We start from the raw sequence: 13471 nt of genomic DNA, 5'->3' as shown, positions 1-13471 counted from the left end.
ACTTAATCCGTATCCGTACATAGTGTGTAAACCTGGAAGATCATCGATGTCGAATGTGTAATGAGGCGTTTGTGTCTGCCTGTCTGTGATGTACCGCGTAGGTAACTGTCAGCGGCATCGAGGGATGAGGCACACAAATACAGGGCGTAGGTGTGCTCGCAGTCGACCTCCCGGCAGAGAACGAGACATTCTTTCTTCAGCCCTCTTCTTCCTGTCCTCGGAAGTTCCTTGCTCAGCGTTTGGGTGATCAGGCAGTCGACACTACAGCAGTCGAGCTACCTCAGCTGGGAGGAGCCGTCCTGTTTCTCGTAGGTATTCCCACCTTCTATCATGGCCAGAAGAAGTTGGGAAAGACAGCACCTGGCAGGCTCCTCCAGAAGCCTTTCTCAGACAGGCATACGGTCAATCGCAAGGAGAAGCTCGATAGCTCAAACGTAGGGCGTATTAAGGTAGGAAGCAGTGCAAAGTCATTCGGAATGATTGTCACCATGCTAAGCAACTCTCAAGACGCCATCCATAAACGCCTAAACCTTTGACGAAAGCCCAGCCTCACATGTCCATGCTCATTAGATACATCTCGAATATCCTCATAAACTTGGCCACAAACGCCTCCAAGTGGAAGATAACCTTCGTGCCCGTCTTGATCCGATGCTCAAAAAAGGCAGACCACTTGATGACATCCGCCTTTAGGGCATCGTCGATGAGGGGAATGAGCTTGAAGGTGAGTGTCTTCAAGATGGTCGTCGGCGGTATACAATGGGTGAGGAGATCGTAGAACCTGGAGCGAACCTGTAGGATCCTGGCCGGCGTATGCTCCTCCATGATTTCCTTGGCAATCTGGCCGATGAGGGCCTCCCAGTCAGGCGGAGGTATGGGCGTGCTGTCGGTGACCTTTTCGCTGTTACGAGGTTAGCCCTAGCTATTGACGAAAGCCGTGTACATAGCGGGATGCTAACTTTTGTGCGTGTACCGCCTCATACATCAGCAGCGCCTTGCGCAGGTTCCTCCCGCTCTCCTCGGCAATTCTCCGGTGAAGGCCCTTGACAACCGGCCAGCCCTCCTTCTTTGCCGACGCGGCCAGCACGTCGCAAATTTCCTCGTGTGTTGGCGCCGCCACCCGTACGAGCAGGGTTCGTGACCGGATCGGTGTGATAATGTTGGCCGTCGAGTTGGCAAGGAGAATGAGGCGGAGGTTCGGCGAGTACTTCTCCATTGTCCGACGCAAGGCCGCTTGGGCATCTTGGGTAAGATGATCGGCCTCGTTGATGACCACGACCTTGAACTTTTGCTTCGCCGCTTGATCGACCTGCTGTGTCTGGGCCACCTCTTTGAGCAAATCCTGCACCACTACCCTGTCGTAGTTGCCGACATCTGAGGGGGTGATTTCAAGGTGGTAGACCGAGGCGACAATGTTGAACTCGAGCTTGCGGTTGCTGCTTGTTTGGAAAACACGCGCGTCAATCTTGATCTTTTCGACACCCGGGCCATACAGCTCCTTTAGGGTCGCGACGATCCGTGTCTTTTTGCCTGCACCAGACGGCCCGTATACGAGAAGGTGGGGGAAATCGCCGCTCTGAGCCTACCTCAGGGTTAGCGGGTGCCGTTAGAAGGCGCAAACGAATTCGTACCAGCGAGCGCAGCCGCTCAGAGAGCTCCTTGTGGTATGTGAGGCCATCAAGGGACCTCGGTCGATGTTTGTCCACAATGAGAGCCATTGCAGTTGCTGGTGCAGCTCCAAAGAGTTCGGGCTCGATTTGGTGAGATCGAGGATCTATGAGACGCGTCAGGGTGACGCGACTGAAGGCGCGGCCAAAAATCAATTAAGCTGCTAAGCAACGCTCCCATGGTGCGGTGCACGGGCCACATGAATTGACCTTGTATTGTTTGTACCTGCTTTCTCCTTTCCCAAGATGGAAGAAGACAGTAGGTATGTATTTCGCCCAATTGATTGCCAAATCATACGTTCCAGCAATTGAATTAGGCTGCGTAAAATTGACAAGTTTATCACCATCTCAGGTGATGTGCTGTCCGTCCAGGACGTGTCCGGCTATTTACCAACCCCCCCAGCTGGAAATCCACACACGCTGAGTCCGACAACCTCGCTCCATAGAGCGAATAAGATACCTTAGTTCTGTTGGTCTACATATGGTACATGGAGAGGAAATCAGCCCCGTGATTATGGAGGAGGGGCCGAGCTAGATGTCGTATCGGGAGATGGCGGGGCAGCAGTAGCCTCAGGTGCCGGAAGCTTCTTCCTCGGTCGTTTTAGGTCCTCCATAGTGACTGTGCCATCCAATTTGGTGATTCCCACAACAGGAGGGTCACCCTTCTTTACGAACTCGTACTGGCCTGGAATATGGTCAGCGTTTAAACCGAACGACCGCAGCGGGATACGTTGTACCTGGCAACTTGTTCCCCGCCAGCCGGAAAGCATCGCGAATGACCTGCTCGTGCACCAGACCCCTAATCTCAAAAATTATTTGGTTGACGGCAACTCTGGCCGCCCAATGGTCAAAGGATCCCTTGCCTTTACCCATTCTCATCTTTGCGCCGGCACCTGTTAGCGCACCACCGTGACCGGGTGAAGCCAATGACATCTCACCTCGTTTCCGCTGACGAAAACGCCGACATTGCAGGCAACCCTCTTGTACAGCCGGTACCGCTGGCCACGCAACCGCGACTTGATGGTATCCTCGGCAACCTTGAGCTGGGCCGCGCTGATTCTGCGGTGGTGATCCCACATTCGCAGACCGTAGTCCCCCCAGACCACAGTTGTCCCCTTAGTCGATCCTCCCGTAGCGACCCTGGGCCGCCCTTTGTGCATCTTCTGCGTCCGCGGAATCCTGGGCTCTAGCCAGGTGCCCGCCCGGACGGCTGTCGCGGAGAATAGCCTGACATGTTGGGGCGCAGGCGGAGCCACGGCCAGCCGTGAAGGACGGAGAAGAGTTGTCGATGGCAGCGAAGCTCGAACGGAAGGTGTTGGAGATATCCTTAGCGCATTGAAGGCACTGAGGAGTGCCGATGAAGCGCTTGGCTTCATGTCGGCTGAGTTTGCGGAACGACGTGGTTTCGGGCACTGAAAGTTGCCCTTGGAGCACCAAAAGCACCTTCCGAAAGCTTTGGATTTGGCCGTCGCCGGGTAAGCTTCGGGAAACTACATAATTGCAGCGAAGTTGTGGGACCGCCTTCCATATTAAGTTAGTAACCACCGAGCCAATAATTTACCGGTCGCTCCCCACGTCACGTTGTGGCGCGCCTGTGCCAAGACCCTTGACTGCTTCGCGTCACTCCCATTCCTCTTCAGCGCGTCAGCCATTTCAACATCCAACTTCAGGCCTCTTGACTTACTGTTGCCGGAGCACTTGCGCCAGCTCCAATGCAAGAAGTCCCAAGGACTCATAGATCATAAACCCGCCCATTTTCTCCCAATTGCACCCGAACATACTCGCATATTTTTCGCCTTCTGTCAATAGCCGATCTCAGTCTTTCCAACCCCCGCCATGCCTGACATTCGATCTTTTTTCGTCCCAAAGGGCGGCGCTCCTCCGGCTAAGCCGACGCCCAAGAAGGAGCAGGAAACGACCAAGAAACCGAGAGGCAGTACGTAGGCTTGGGAAACATGCCATTGGTCGTCTCATTTTCTCTAACATATCGTAGAAGGGCGGAAAGTTGTCGAAGATAGCGATGAGGATGAAGTTGTTGAGTATGTCCATTGAGTCTCTGCACTCATGTCTGCTTTAATCTGATCAGGCGCGTGTGCAGAGTCAAGAAGCCAGTCCGAACAACGCCCCGGAAGAAGACAGCGTAAGTAGCTCTTCTCGGCCCACAGTTCATCTGCTAATGCTGATGCGCTTGCCACTCAGAGCTCCTGCCGAAATCAAAGGAGTAGAAACATCTGCCGCAAAGTACTTTGCGTCATCCAAGACGAGGCCAGATAATACCCAAGAAACGCCCAAGCCTGGTGTTGAGGTCCGCGTCAGCCCCAGAACGAAGGCCCCAGCATCCCAACGTCCCGCTGAGCCTGTCAAGGCTGCAAAAACTAGCACCACCAAAAAGCCCATTACCGCCTTTAAGGAGCACCACCTGAATGATGATGATGCCTTTATGGACGATGACGATGATGCGGGCGATGACATCTTTGCAGCGGACGGGAAGGGCCGTAACAAAAGGAGGAACGACGAGTATGTCGAGGAGGAGAGCGAGGAGGAATTTCTCCCTAAGCCTAAACGGGTCGCGTCCCGCGGTGCCAAAGCCATCAAGGACGAGTCCGAACACGACGTAAAACAGATCTCGAAGAAAGCTGCCGAGCAGGCGCCCGCTGTGAGCAGGAAACGCAAATCTCCTGCCGCTGACAGCGAGGACGAAGACGAGGATGATGTCAAACCTGCCAAAAAGGCGGCGCCGGCTAAGCCACGAGCTCCGCGGGCGAAGAAGCAGGCCGAGCCGGAGCCCGATGAGATCAAGGCCATTCTCGACAACGTCCCCACAGTCGAGGCGCCGGAAGCCCCCCCAGTAGATCCGAACGTGAAGTTTGACTGGCGGAAGCACGCTGGACAAGGTGGTGGCAACACTGGACCGCCCCCCAACGCCGGTGCGCTCGAGATACCGGAGGGAGAGGAGAACTGCCTGATCGGTAAAACCTTCGTCTTCACAGGTCTACTCAAGACCATCAGCCGGGATGATGCTCAGGCTCTGGTCAAGCGGTATGGCGGTAAGGTTACAGGCGCTCCGAGCAGCAAGACAGATTTTGTTGTCCTTGGCGACGATGCAGGTGCCAGCAAGCTGAGAAAAATCAAGGAGCACGGGCTCAAGACGATCGACGAGGCGGGCCTATTTTACCTTATCAAGACCATGCCAGCTTATGGTGGCACCGGCAAAGGCGCTGAAAAGGCCAAGCAAAAGCGGGAAGAGGAAGAGAGAAAGGCCCGTGAGGAGGCAGCCCAGATGGAGCGAGAAGAGAAGGCCAGGAAAGCGGAAGCGGAGAAGGCGGCTAAGAAGGCGGCCGCTGCCCGTGGAGTCGCTACACCCGCTCAGGCCCAACCACTGTCACAGTTATGGACGACAAAATACGCTCCCACCCAGCTTAATCAGATTTGCGGCAACAAGGCGAATGTGGAGCGAATACAGTCCTGGCTTAAGAATTGGCCGAAGTCACGCAAGTACAACTTCCAAAAGCGAGGCGCGGATGGTATGGGCGGATACCGCGCAATCATCATCTCTGGACCGCCCGGTATTGGCAAGACAACAGCAGCTCACCTTGCGGCCAAGCTAGAAGGCTACGACGTGCTCGAGAGCAATGCAAGTGACACGCGCAGCAAGAAGCTGGTCGAGAACGGCGTCAGCGATGCGCTCAACAACACGTCGCTCCTGGGTTTCTTTGCCGGCGACGGCAAGAAGGTCGATGCCGCCAGAAAGAAGATTGTTCTTGTCATGGATGAGGTTGACGGCATGTCTGCCGGCGACCAGGGTGGTGTCGGTGCTCTTGCCAAGCTCTGCAAAACGACAGAGGTCCCTCTTATCCTGATTTGCAACGAGCGCAGATTGCCCAAGATGAAGCCCTTTGATCACGTCGCCTTCGACATCAAGTTCCAGCGCCCAACTGTTGACCAGATCCGATCCCGCGTCATGACCATCTGCCATAGAGAAGGCTTGAAGATGCAGCCTCAGGTTGTGAACGCCCTGATCGAGGGTAGTAACAAAGATATTCGCCAGATCATCAACATGCTGTCCACAGCAAAGCTCGATCAGACGTCAATGGACTACGAACAGAGCAAGGCGATGACCAAGGCATGGGAGAAGCACGTGGTGCTGAAGCCGTGGGATATCTGCCAAAAGATGATAGGAGGCGGACTCTTCAGCCCGGCGAGCAATGCGACACTGAACGACAAAATCGAGCTGTACTTCAATGACCACGAATTTAGCTTCTTGATGATACAAGAAAACTATCTTCGCTCGAAGCCGGCAGCGTTAAGTTCCAAGGGCTACAGCCCGAAGGAGCAGAATCTCAAACATCTTGAGCTGGTTGATCTGGCTGCCGAAAGCATCAGCGATGGAGATTTGGTCGACCGCATGATACACGGCCCGCAGCAGCACTGGAGCTTGATGCCCACGCACGCAGTCTTCAGCACCGTCCGGCCCTCGAGCTTCATTGCCGGCGCTTTTGGAGCCCAGACTATGTTCACATCTTGGCTCGGGAATATGAGCAAGACATTGAAGCTGGGCCGCTTTGTCCGCGAGATCCATTCCCACATGCGGCTCAAATCATCGGGTGATCATAATGAAGTCCGCCAGCAATATCTACCGGTCCTCTGGCACCAGCTGGTAAAGCGGCTGGAAATTGAAGGCAATGATGCAGTGGAGGATGTCATCAACTTGATGGATAGCTACTACCTCACACGGGAGGACTTTGACGCCATCAAGGAGCTTGGAGTGGGGTACCAGTCGGAAGAGCTGCTCAAAATTGAGTCGCAGACCAAGGCAGCGTTTACCAGAACGTAAGTCGTCGGCGCCAGTTGGGTGTTTGATGCAATGCTAACATGCGTCCAGGTACAATGCCATGGCTCACCCCGTGCCCTTCATGAAAGCCAGCAGCGTAACAGCACCGAAGAAGCTTGCCAAGGAGGTGCCTAATCTGGAGGAAGTCATTGAAGAAGAAGACAATCTTGCGGAAGCGGTCGATGTTGACGAGGAAGAGGAGGAGCTCGACCTCAAGACGGACAAGTACATCAAGCAGCCGAAGGCAAAGGGGTCGAAGAAGACAGCTAAAAAGCCTGGAAAGGCTGACAAGAATGAGGATGATGATGAAGATGGCGGTCCGGCGCCAAAGGCCGAGGGCAAGGGCGCAAAGCGTGGGCGTGGACGGCCGAAAAAGTCCTAGTCAAAGGAATAGTTTCTTAGAAGGCTTGGGCGTGTCATACCGTGTTATAGTGCGCTTTTGATGGTTATATCTGCCTAAGACTTTTAGCATGTAGCGATTCACTCATTGGGACTGTGTGTTAAGCTCATCACCTTCCCGAGGGTCCAAGTTCTCCCATTCGATCTTCCTAGCCTTCGTTTCCCCTGGTGAGCCATGAGCTCGGCACGTCACATAGATCAAGATCTCTGAAAGGTGTTTTGCCGACTGGCAACAACACGCAGAGCATCCCAAATCATGCCCCATCCTCGACAACTACCTTAGTTTGCAAGCCGCAAGTCACCCTCGGTAGGTAGTTTGCAGTCTTTTCTTTCCCCTCCCCCAAATCATTCAGCGGACAGAGAATACGATTGCAGTTTGTGACTTCTCACCTCTTCCTCCTTACTGTAGACTTACTAGTCATTGATCCTTCGCTCCTCTCCTTCGTTTCATCTCCAACTGCTATCGCTCTTTTCTAGCTCTTGACGAGCCCCGATTCTCCTGCCAAGTTCTTCTCCCACCGTCGTTTCAGTAGCAATAAACTCAGCAATTCTCTACTCGATATATTTTCCCATCTGCGACTTGGTGGGTTGCGATCATCCGGGCCGAAATTGGTCTCGTTCCATCGACAATGGAGAGAGGCATCGTTGGTTTCCATGACCCAGCCGGGGGTAAGCTAGTCCATCTGCGATGGTCAGTGTTGAGTGAGACGAATTCGAAGCTAACGAATAACCTCAATGTAGATCGAAATCGGGGACGACATGTTAGCCCTCAAGCCGAATCACGTCAATGGAGAAGGGTTGAGCCGGTCCACGACGGCCGTGACGCCCGTGATCGCATTGTTTCTCCTTCATCACGGCACGAAGGAGTGTTGATGCCCGCTCCGCCAGACGCCCTCCGGTTCTGCGATAACCGCGTGGGCTGTATTCAGCCAGACTGCGTCAAGGAAGCCGAGTATGCCGGGTTCCTTGGCAAGCAGAAGGAATGGCGTCTGACCGTAACCATGATGAAGGCCTATGTCGCCATGAGACGAGGTGTCCACAGTCTCACCATCGGCCCGGACGCCCCCGTGCTGTCACACCTCCTCAATCAGGAGTGGAACAAGGAAAAAGGAGATCCCTAGTAGGTGGCACTTACTGAGATTGGTTGGCCTTGGGCCTTCGTCGATCTTTGCTAACCTTGCCTGGGAAGCATGCTTCATGAGATCTGGGAGTGCATGCGCTCGCGCCGTTGTGATGACCCCAGTCGCGGCGAGGTTTACTATTACACCCGGCCTGCTGACGAAGAGCATCTGATTCCTGCGCCCGCGTATAATGTTGACGAGATCACGGCAAAGAATATGTGGCGTAACGCGGGATGGAGGGCTGCCAACAAGAAAGAAGACCGTGCCTTTAACGAGTGGTATCCTCGTGAGCGTTTCCAATCTCAAGAAGAGACTCCGGGAATGGCAGAGGATCCGGACAGCGGCGAGGCGCCAGGAAGATCACGCTCGCGGGTTTATGCTCGCTTCATGCGGCCATCAGTCGAGGTGCCGCCTACGCCTCTGTATCATCAATTTGCGGATGACGATGACTGGATATCCGATGGAGAGGGGCACCCCGAGGAAAGCCGCATCACTCCATGCACTTTTGCCTTTCTGGCTGCCGGCTGCAAACGCGCGGACTCGGACAAGCAAATTAAACCAGTCATCCCCAAGGTACGTGGGCCCGAAACATAACCAAATCTGAAAACAATCCCTTGTCTTGACACAGAAACAGAGCCAGACGCCGGTGCGCCCCCGAAAGACTACTAGTACCGAACCCCCACCAGGAGAGAAGGTCGCTGCGCGCCAGCAGCGGCGTGAGAAGCGACTCTGGCGCTGGGCTCATCCGGAGCCGTACTTTGACGAGCAAGATGGTGAACTGCTGTGGTCACCTTCTACCTCTGCACAGGACACCTCACTCGAGTGGTCTCCGCCTGGTAAGCGCTACATGTGCTCCTGTTTGGACCCCAAGTCTAGGATAGGCAACAAGAAACTGACGTTAAAGGCAGGTGTCTCTCTCGAAAGGCTTCGGCTCGATCTGTCCAAGGTGCCCGGTGCCCTAGTTCCCGCGGTCAGCCGTGAATTCCTAATCCACCAACATGGAGCGGATCCTGAGTTTGAGTCACCGCTTCTCGTGTCCTCGCTTGGTAGTGTGGAGGACGAGCGGGAGGATGAAGCGACTGCAGCGAGGAATAAGAAGGATGAGAAGGATGAGGTAGGCTCAGCGGCAGGTTACCCTTGACTTTCCCCCCCCCCCCTTATCTGGCTTCCGTGGCCTCCTAATAACCCATTCTTTGCAGAAGAAAACCGACAAGGCTCCTCCAGCGGACAACAAGCCTTTGGACCCGGCGTCCACGAACACGAGAGCGAACACCAGGTTGGCAGAGCTAATTTCGCTGCTCGTCGAGGAGAAATTGCAAACGGAAGAAGAGATCGCAGAGTTGCGAAACCGCGTTGCCGCCCTCGAAGCGAGGTATGTCCTCTTTGGTTCCTCCTTCTCGCAGCGTCACATCTTAGCAGCCAAATCGTCCAAACCCCTGAAATGTCCTCTCCTTCCCTTCAGCGCTACCAAGGCTAATCCATCCGACGCTCAAGGAACAGCCGCACCACCAAAAAGACCACCACCAACACCATCAGCAGAAGCAAAACAGCCACCGCCGTCACCGTCCGAAACAACAAGCCCACCACAAACCCAAGGACGGCTAGCGGCAGTACCACCATCAGCGATACCGACTTCCTTATCCCCCTTGCCGCCGCCGCTCCCGACCTCTCCGACATGACGATCGCCACATCAGACAAAAAGAACTACAAAGCGAGTTTTCTGCGCACAAGGCTCTGCGGCATTGGCAAGCTTACCGCCTGGTTGCCCCGTACCTGAGCAAAGTGCGCGTTGTATTAGTAGTAAGCAGTGCTGCTGGTTTGCGGGAAGGAGGGATGAGGATTGGCGTGGGGATGGGAGCATGGGTCGGTACGATATGTACTGAAGGGAGGGGAAGGCGTTAAAATTGAGACTCATGTTTTCGTCTTGTTTTTCTGCGTTGCTTTGTCGCCTAGGCTGTTAGTGTCGTTGGGGACGGGGTGTCAATGTTGGTATTGCTTCATAATACCCAGCTAGATGCTAGGGTTGCTTCGCTGTTCTAAAGCGTGTTGTCAGGAGAGGCACTTCGTAGCAACGATGAGTAACCTCATACACACGTTCTCCAGCACCCGCTTGTTTCGTGAGAGGATCCATACCGGCTGATGGGCCCCGGAAGCCCACCAGCCAACTTTCAAGCATTAAGACTGCGTGCTTGACGCTGTGCAGCAACGAGGCTCTATGCCACTCGCCCAAGATCATCCCACCTCTTCTATCCCTTTTTCACCGCTTTCCATATGCTAAACGGCATTGGACCGACATCGTGAGAGGAGCATTACTTATACAATGGAAAAGGAAAATACAAAAACGCCCGGCCGCCCCGGTCCAGCATATCTTGGCACATACAACAAATGATTGACATGGTAGTACAGCGGGAGACACAGTCCCCCCATCTAAACGCCGACTCACTGTGGGAGTGGCTTATTTGTTCTTGACGACGCCGACCTTGGCCGGCCGCAGGACACGCCCGTTGAGCTTGAAGCCCTTCTGTTGCACGTGGAACACGGTGTTGTGCTCCTTGTCCGGCATGGGCGTCATGAAGGTGGCCTCGTGCTCGTTGGGGTTGAAAACCTCGCCGTCGGGGTCGAACCGCTCGAGGCCGTGCTTCTTGAGCGTCTGCAGCAGAATCGTCTCGGTCATCTTGAGGCCCTCGTACAGGTTGACCAGGTCCTTGAGGTGCTCCGACTGCTGCTCCTCCGACGCCTCCTTCGCCTTGAGCTTCTCCTCGGGCACCATGGTCAGCGCCCGGTCAAAGTTGTCGACGCTGTCGACCAGGTCCTTGGCGAAGCTCTGGATGGCAAAGTCGCGGGCCTGCTTCATGTCGCGCTGTGTCCTGTCTTGCAGGTTGCGGAAGTCGGCTACGGAGCGGAGGTACCGGTCCTGTTGCGTTCTGTTAGGCTGCGGGCTATAGGTGAATGCAGGATGCGAACGGTGATGCTAACCTTCAAATCCCGGATCTCGGCATCCTTGGCCTCTAATTGTTTCTTGAGGGCAACTTCGGGGCTCTCGGGCTCCGTCTTCCCTGCTTCCTCTCCGTTTTGACTGGACTCAGGCGCATTTTTGTCTTTGGAAGCCTCCGTCTCGGAGCTGTACCATCTTATCCGGGGAGCAAGTGTCCGGGCTGAGGTGATGAGGGGTGTCTGGGAATGATGTAGTTGATGTGGCCTGGCAATACTCCTTTGAGTGCCGAGTCTGGCTGTGGAGCGGAGAGCGCGCGAAGGTGCCGAAACTGTTTGTCGTAACATGGTTGCGGATGTGTGAAAAGCTGAGGTTTTTTTGCCAATGACTTGCACCTTGTAGGTGTCGCGTGTTTGCTGCAGATGTCGTCAAAGAAATTTCAAGGGGCGTTGTCCCTCGACCCTGGTCAGCCACAGGCCGGGCCGGCAGAGCTGTCAAAAGTACACTGACGGGCCGTTATCCTGTTTTCGCAGGCCTGGAGTGGCAGCAATTCGGCTGTCAGGTGAGGATAACGTTGCAGGGGCTCGCCTTCACAAGCTTATCGCTCGAGCTCGTCGCTTTGTCTTATGTGATCCGTTTTAAACTTTTGCGACCGGCGCTGAGCTTACGGTATGTAAACCAGCCTCCACAGACATTCCAGTTTATAACCAAGACAACAAACTTCCCTTCCACATTCCCGGCTTCCAGCAACGTTCGCCGCTTTCCCCCAGTTTAGTGATTACAGTATACCGGCGACATGGACTTCGATCCTATGGTAATGGACGACGCCGAGTCGCTGGGGCCCGTCGTCAAGATTTCCCAAGTATGTCTTTGTTGAAAGCTTGCCTCCCTTCCCAGATGGTGGACTCCGACTCTAAACATGGCCCATGAATATAGGCAGACTCGGTGCGCACGAAATTCGAGCTCTCTAATGTTGATATCTCGTTTGCAAACTCGCTGCGACGCGTCATGCTTGCCGAAATCCCGACAATAGCTATCGACCTCGTCGAGATCGAGGAGAACAGCACCGTTCTGGCAGACGAGTTCATTGCCCATCGCCTGGGTCTCATTCCGCTCAATGCCGAGGGCGTCGAGTCTTTAGTAAACTCGCGCGACTGCGACTGCGAAGGGTACTGCGAGCACTGCAGTGTAAGGCTTACCCTCCACGCCAAGTGCACGGGCGACGAAAACATGTCAGTGTTTGCGCGCGACCTGGTACCGACGGGCGAACGTCTCAACCAAGTTTTGGGAACCCCGATTGTTACAGACTCTGAAGGTCTCGGTCCTCTCATCTTAAAGCTGCGCCCGGGCCAGGAGATCAAGCTGGAGTGCATCGCCAAGAAAGGCATTGCGAAGGAGCACGCAAAGTGGGCGCCCTCAGCGGCTATCGGATTCGAGTACGACCCGCATAACAAACTGCATCACACGGACCTCTGGTACGAGCAGGATCCAAAGGCTGAATGGTGAGTTTCGACGCGTACGCATTACTGCTCATGCCTGGCAGTCGCTCATTCTGTTTCCTAGGCCCCCAAGTGAATATGCCGAATGGGAGGAGCCGCCGCAGGAAGGCGAGCCGTTTGACTATGATGCCGTACCGAATCGATTCTACTACAACGTAGAGACCGCCGGAAACCTGCCGCCCGATGCAATCGTTACAGAAGGCATTAAGGTCCTGCAGCAGAAACTCGCCGGTCTGATTCACGAGCTCACAGAAGGGGAGGGCGGGGATGGTGCCAACGGCGACTACAACGGGCCACGCAGCCCAGAGTACAACACCGGCGCCGACGGCTTTGGCGGCTACACAACGCCGTTTGGAAACGCTGGCAACCAAAGCGCATGGGGCGGCGCTGGCGGCACGACGCCGTATGGGACAACGCCGTACGGCGCTGGTCAGAGCAGCTGGTCTTGAGTTCACTCCCTCGGGATTGTCAAGCGACATCATATCAGGCATCGCCTATACTCTCCTATGCCTAGCGCCGGGAGAGCCGCTTGCGATCTCCGCCGTCTATTCACACGGGCTTATCCAAGTCTGTCGCACCGCCAGCGGGATCCTACGGCTCGTTTCGCCCTTCAGAGGGCGTCCACATATTTGATTATTGGCAGCGCCCGCGTGCGCGCCATGTACATCATGAAATCTTAATTGGGATGGCAGAGTCGGCCCCAGCGTGCGTAGGTTTTACTATATCAGCATCTGGATTGCAGACCGTCCTTCTTGGATTGTACATCTCTGTAGATACCATCAGGAGTTAAGGAACGGAAAACGGGGGCCGTTTACATCAGCTTAAATCGGTGGCATAGAGAGCGTCTACGCTAGCTAGTCTACAAAACCTGCTACAAGACCGAGGATATAGAGTACACAAGCGGGAGAACATAAAACCCAGTGACTCTAGGCCACATCCAATGCTCTGTCCAATACCGGGTTGACAAATGCAGTCCCCCCCCACCCGCCTTCCCCCCCTCCCAACTTCTAAGTAAACCAGAAGCC

General features: G+C 54.9%; 6 protein-coding genes across 6 annotated transcripts; 3 read left to right on the top strand and 3 right to left on the bottom strand.

The window, feature by feature from the left end:
• Nucleotides 1–424: 424 nt before the first annotated feature.
• Nucleotides 425–1789, bottom strand: N656DRAFT_775374 (P-loop containing nucleoside triphosphate hydrolase protein). Its single transcript, XM_064814431.1, has 3 exons — nt 1629–1789; nt 957–1579; nt 425–898 (listed from the first exon to the last, which is right to left on the bottom strand). Exons 1-3 carry the CDS (start codon nt 1713–1715, stop codon nt 550–552), a joined length of 1059 nt encoding a protein of 352 aa, XP_064673055.1. The 5' UTR covers nt 1716–1789; the 3' UTR covers nt 425–549.
• A 48-nt stretch (nt 1790–1837) lies between these two features.
• On the bottom strand, nt 1838–3040 carry N656DRAFT_724901 (ribosomal protein L16; the record flags this gene model as incomplete). Its single annotated transcript, XM_064812547.1, has 3 exons — nt 1838–2349; nt 2402–2543; nt 2603–3040. 3 exons carry the CDS (start codon nt 3038–3040, stop codon nt 2177–2179), a joined length of 753 nt encoding a protein of 250 aa, XP_064673054.1. The 3' UTR covers nt 1838–2176.
• A 166-nt stretch (nt 3041–3206) lies between these two features.
• Nucleotides 3207–6588, top strand: N656DRAFT_382133 (DNA replication factor C, large subunit). Its single transcript, XM_064809456.1, has 4 exons — nt 3207–3600; nt 3658–3703; nt 3763–3804; nt 3864–6588. Exons 1-4 carry the CDS (start codon nt 3501–3503, stop codon nt 6496–6498), a joined length of 2823 nt encoding a protein of 940 aa, XP_064673053.1. The 5' UTR covers nt 3207–3500; the 3' UTR covers nt 6499–6588.
• Nucleotides 6589–8034: 1446 nt separating this feature from the next.
• N656DRAFT_382224 (uncharacterized protein) lies at nt 8035–9912 on the top strand. The gene is made up of 4 exons (XM_064809457.1): nt 8035–8588; nt 8650–9141; nt 9215–9387; nt 9516–9912. The coding sequence occupies exons 1-4, from the start codon at nt 8085–8087 to the stop codon at nt 9790–9792; spliced, it is 1446 nt and encodes a 481-aa protein (XP_064673052.1). The 5' UTR covers nt 8035–8084; the 3' UTR covers nt 9793–9912.
• A 558-nt stretch (nt 9913–10470) lies between these two features.
• Nucleotides 10471–11294, bottom strand: N656DRAFT_702808 (GrpE-domain-containing protein; the record flags this gene model as incomplete). Its single annotated transcript, XM_064811053.1, has 2 exons — nt 10471–10929; nt 10992–11294. 2 exons carry the CDS (start codon nt 11292–11294, stop codon nt 10471–10473), a joined length of 762 nt encoding a protein of 253 aa, XP_064673051.1.
• A 284-nt stretch (nt 11295–11578) lies between these two features.
• Nucleotides 11579–13369, top strand: N656DRAFT_834692 (insert subdomain of RNA polymerase alpha subunit). The gene is made up of 3 exons (XM_064818728.1): nt 11579–11809; nt 11884–12449; nt 12511–13369. The coding sequence occupies exons 1-3, from the start codon at nt 11744–11746 to the stop codon at nt 12893–12895; spliced, it is 1017 nt and encodes a 338-aa protein (XP_064673050.1). The 5' UTR covers nt 11579–11743; the 3' UTR covers nt 12896–13369.
• The last annotated feature ends 102 nt before the right edge of the window (nt 13370–13471 follow it).

The sequence above is a fragment of the Canariomyces notabilis genome (genome assembly GCF_033297395.1).
Source record: "Canariomyces notabilis strain CBS 508.74 unplaced genomic scaffold N656scaffold_3, whole genome shotgun sequence".
Classification (NCBI taxonomy): Eukaryota; Fungi; Ascomycota; class Sordariomycetes; order Sordariales; family Chaetomiaceae; genus Canariomyces; species Canariomyces notabilis.
This window is presented reverse-complemented; position numbering and strand designations above follow the sequence as displayed.

Excerpts from the sequence above, each read along its gene's own strand:
- N656DRAFT_382224 (XM_064809457.1), top strand. The coding sequence starts at position 8,085 with ATGCTTCATGAGATCTGGGAGTGCATGCGCTCGCGCCGTTGTGATGAC. Across the intron at positions 8,589-8,649 it reads TTAAACCAGTCATCCCCAAG|AGCCAGACGCCGGTGCGCCC; the intron begins GTACGTGGGCCC and ends ACACAGAAACAG. Across the intron at positions 9,142-9,214 it reads AGGATGAGGTAGGCTCAGCG|AAGAAAACCGACAAGGCTCC; the intron begins GCAGGTTACCCT and ends CATTCTTTGCAG.
- N656DRAFT_834692 (XM_064818728.1), top strand. The coding sequence starts at position 11,744 with ATGGACTTCGATCCTATGGTAATGGACGACGCCGAGTCGCTGGGGCCC. Across the intron at positions 11,810-11,883 it reads CCGTCGTCAAGATTTCCCAA|GCAGACTCGGTGCGCACGAA; the intron begins GTATGTCTTTGT and ends CCATGAATATAG. Across the intron at positions 12,450-12,510 it reads CAGGATCCAAAGGCTGAATG|GCCCCCAAGTGAATATGCCG; the intron begins GTGAGTTTCGAC and ends TCTGTTTCCTAG.
- N656DRAFT_382133 (XM_064809456.1), top strand. The coding sequence starts at position 3,501 with ATGCCTGACATTCGATCTTTTTTCGTCCCAAAGGGCGGCGCTCCTCCG. Across the intron at positions 3,601-3,657 it reads GACCAAGAAACCGAGAGGCA|AAGGGCGGAAAGTTGTCGAA; the intron begins GTACGTAGGCTT and ends AACATATCGTAG. Across the intron at positions 3,805-3,863 it reads ACGCCCCGGAAGAAGACAGC|AGCTCCTGCCGAAATCAAAG; the intron begins GTAAGTAGCTCT and ends CTTGCCACTCAG.
- N656DRAFT_775374 (XM_064814431.1), bottom strand. The coding sequence starts at position 1,715 with ATGGCTCTCATTGTGGACAAACATCGACCGAGGTCCCTTGATGGCCTC. Across the intron at positions 1,580-1,628 it reads CTGAGCGGCTGCGCTCGCTG|GCTCAGAGCGGCGATTTCCC; the intron begins GTACGAATTCGT and ends ACCCTGAGGTAG. Across the intron at positions 899-956 it reads GAGGCGGTACACGCACAAAA|CGAAAAGGTCACCGACAGCA; the intron begins GTTAGCATCCCG and ends ACCTCGTAACAG.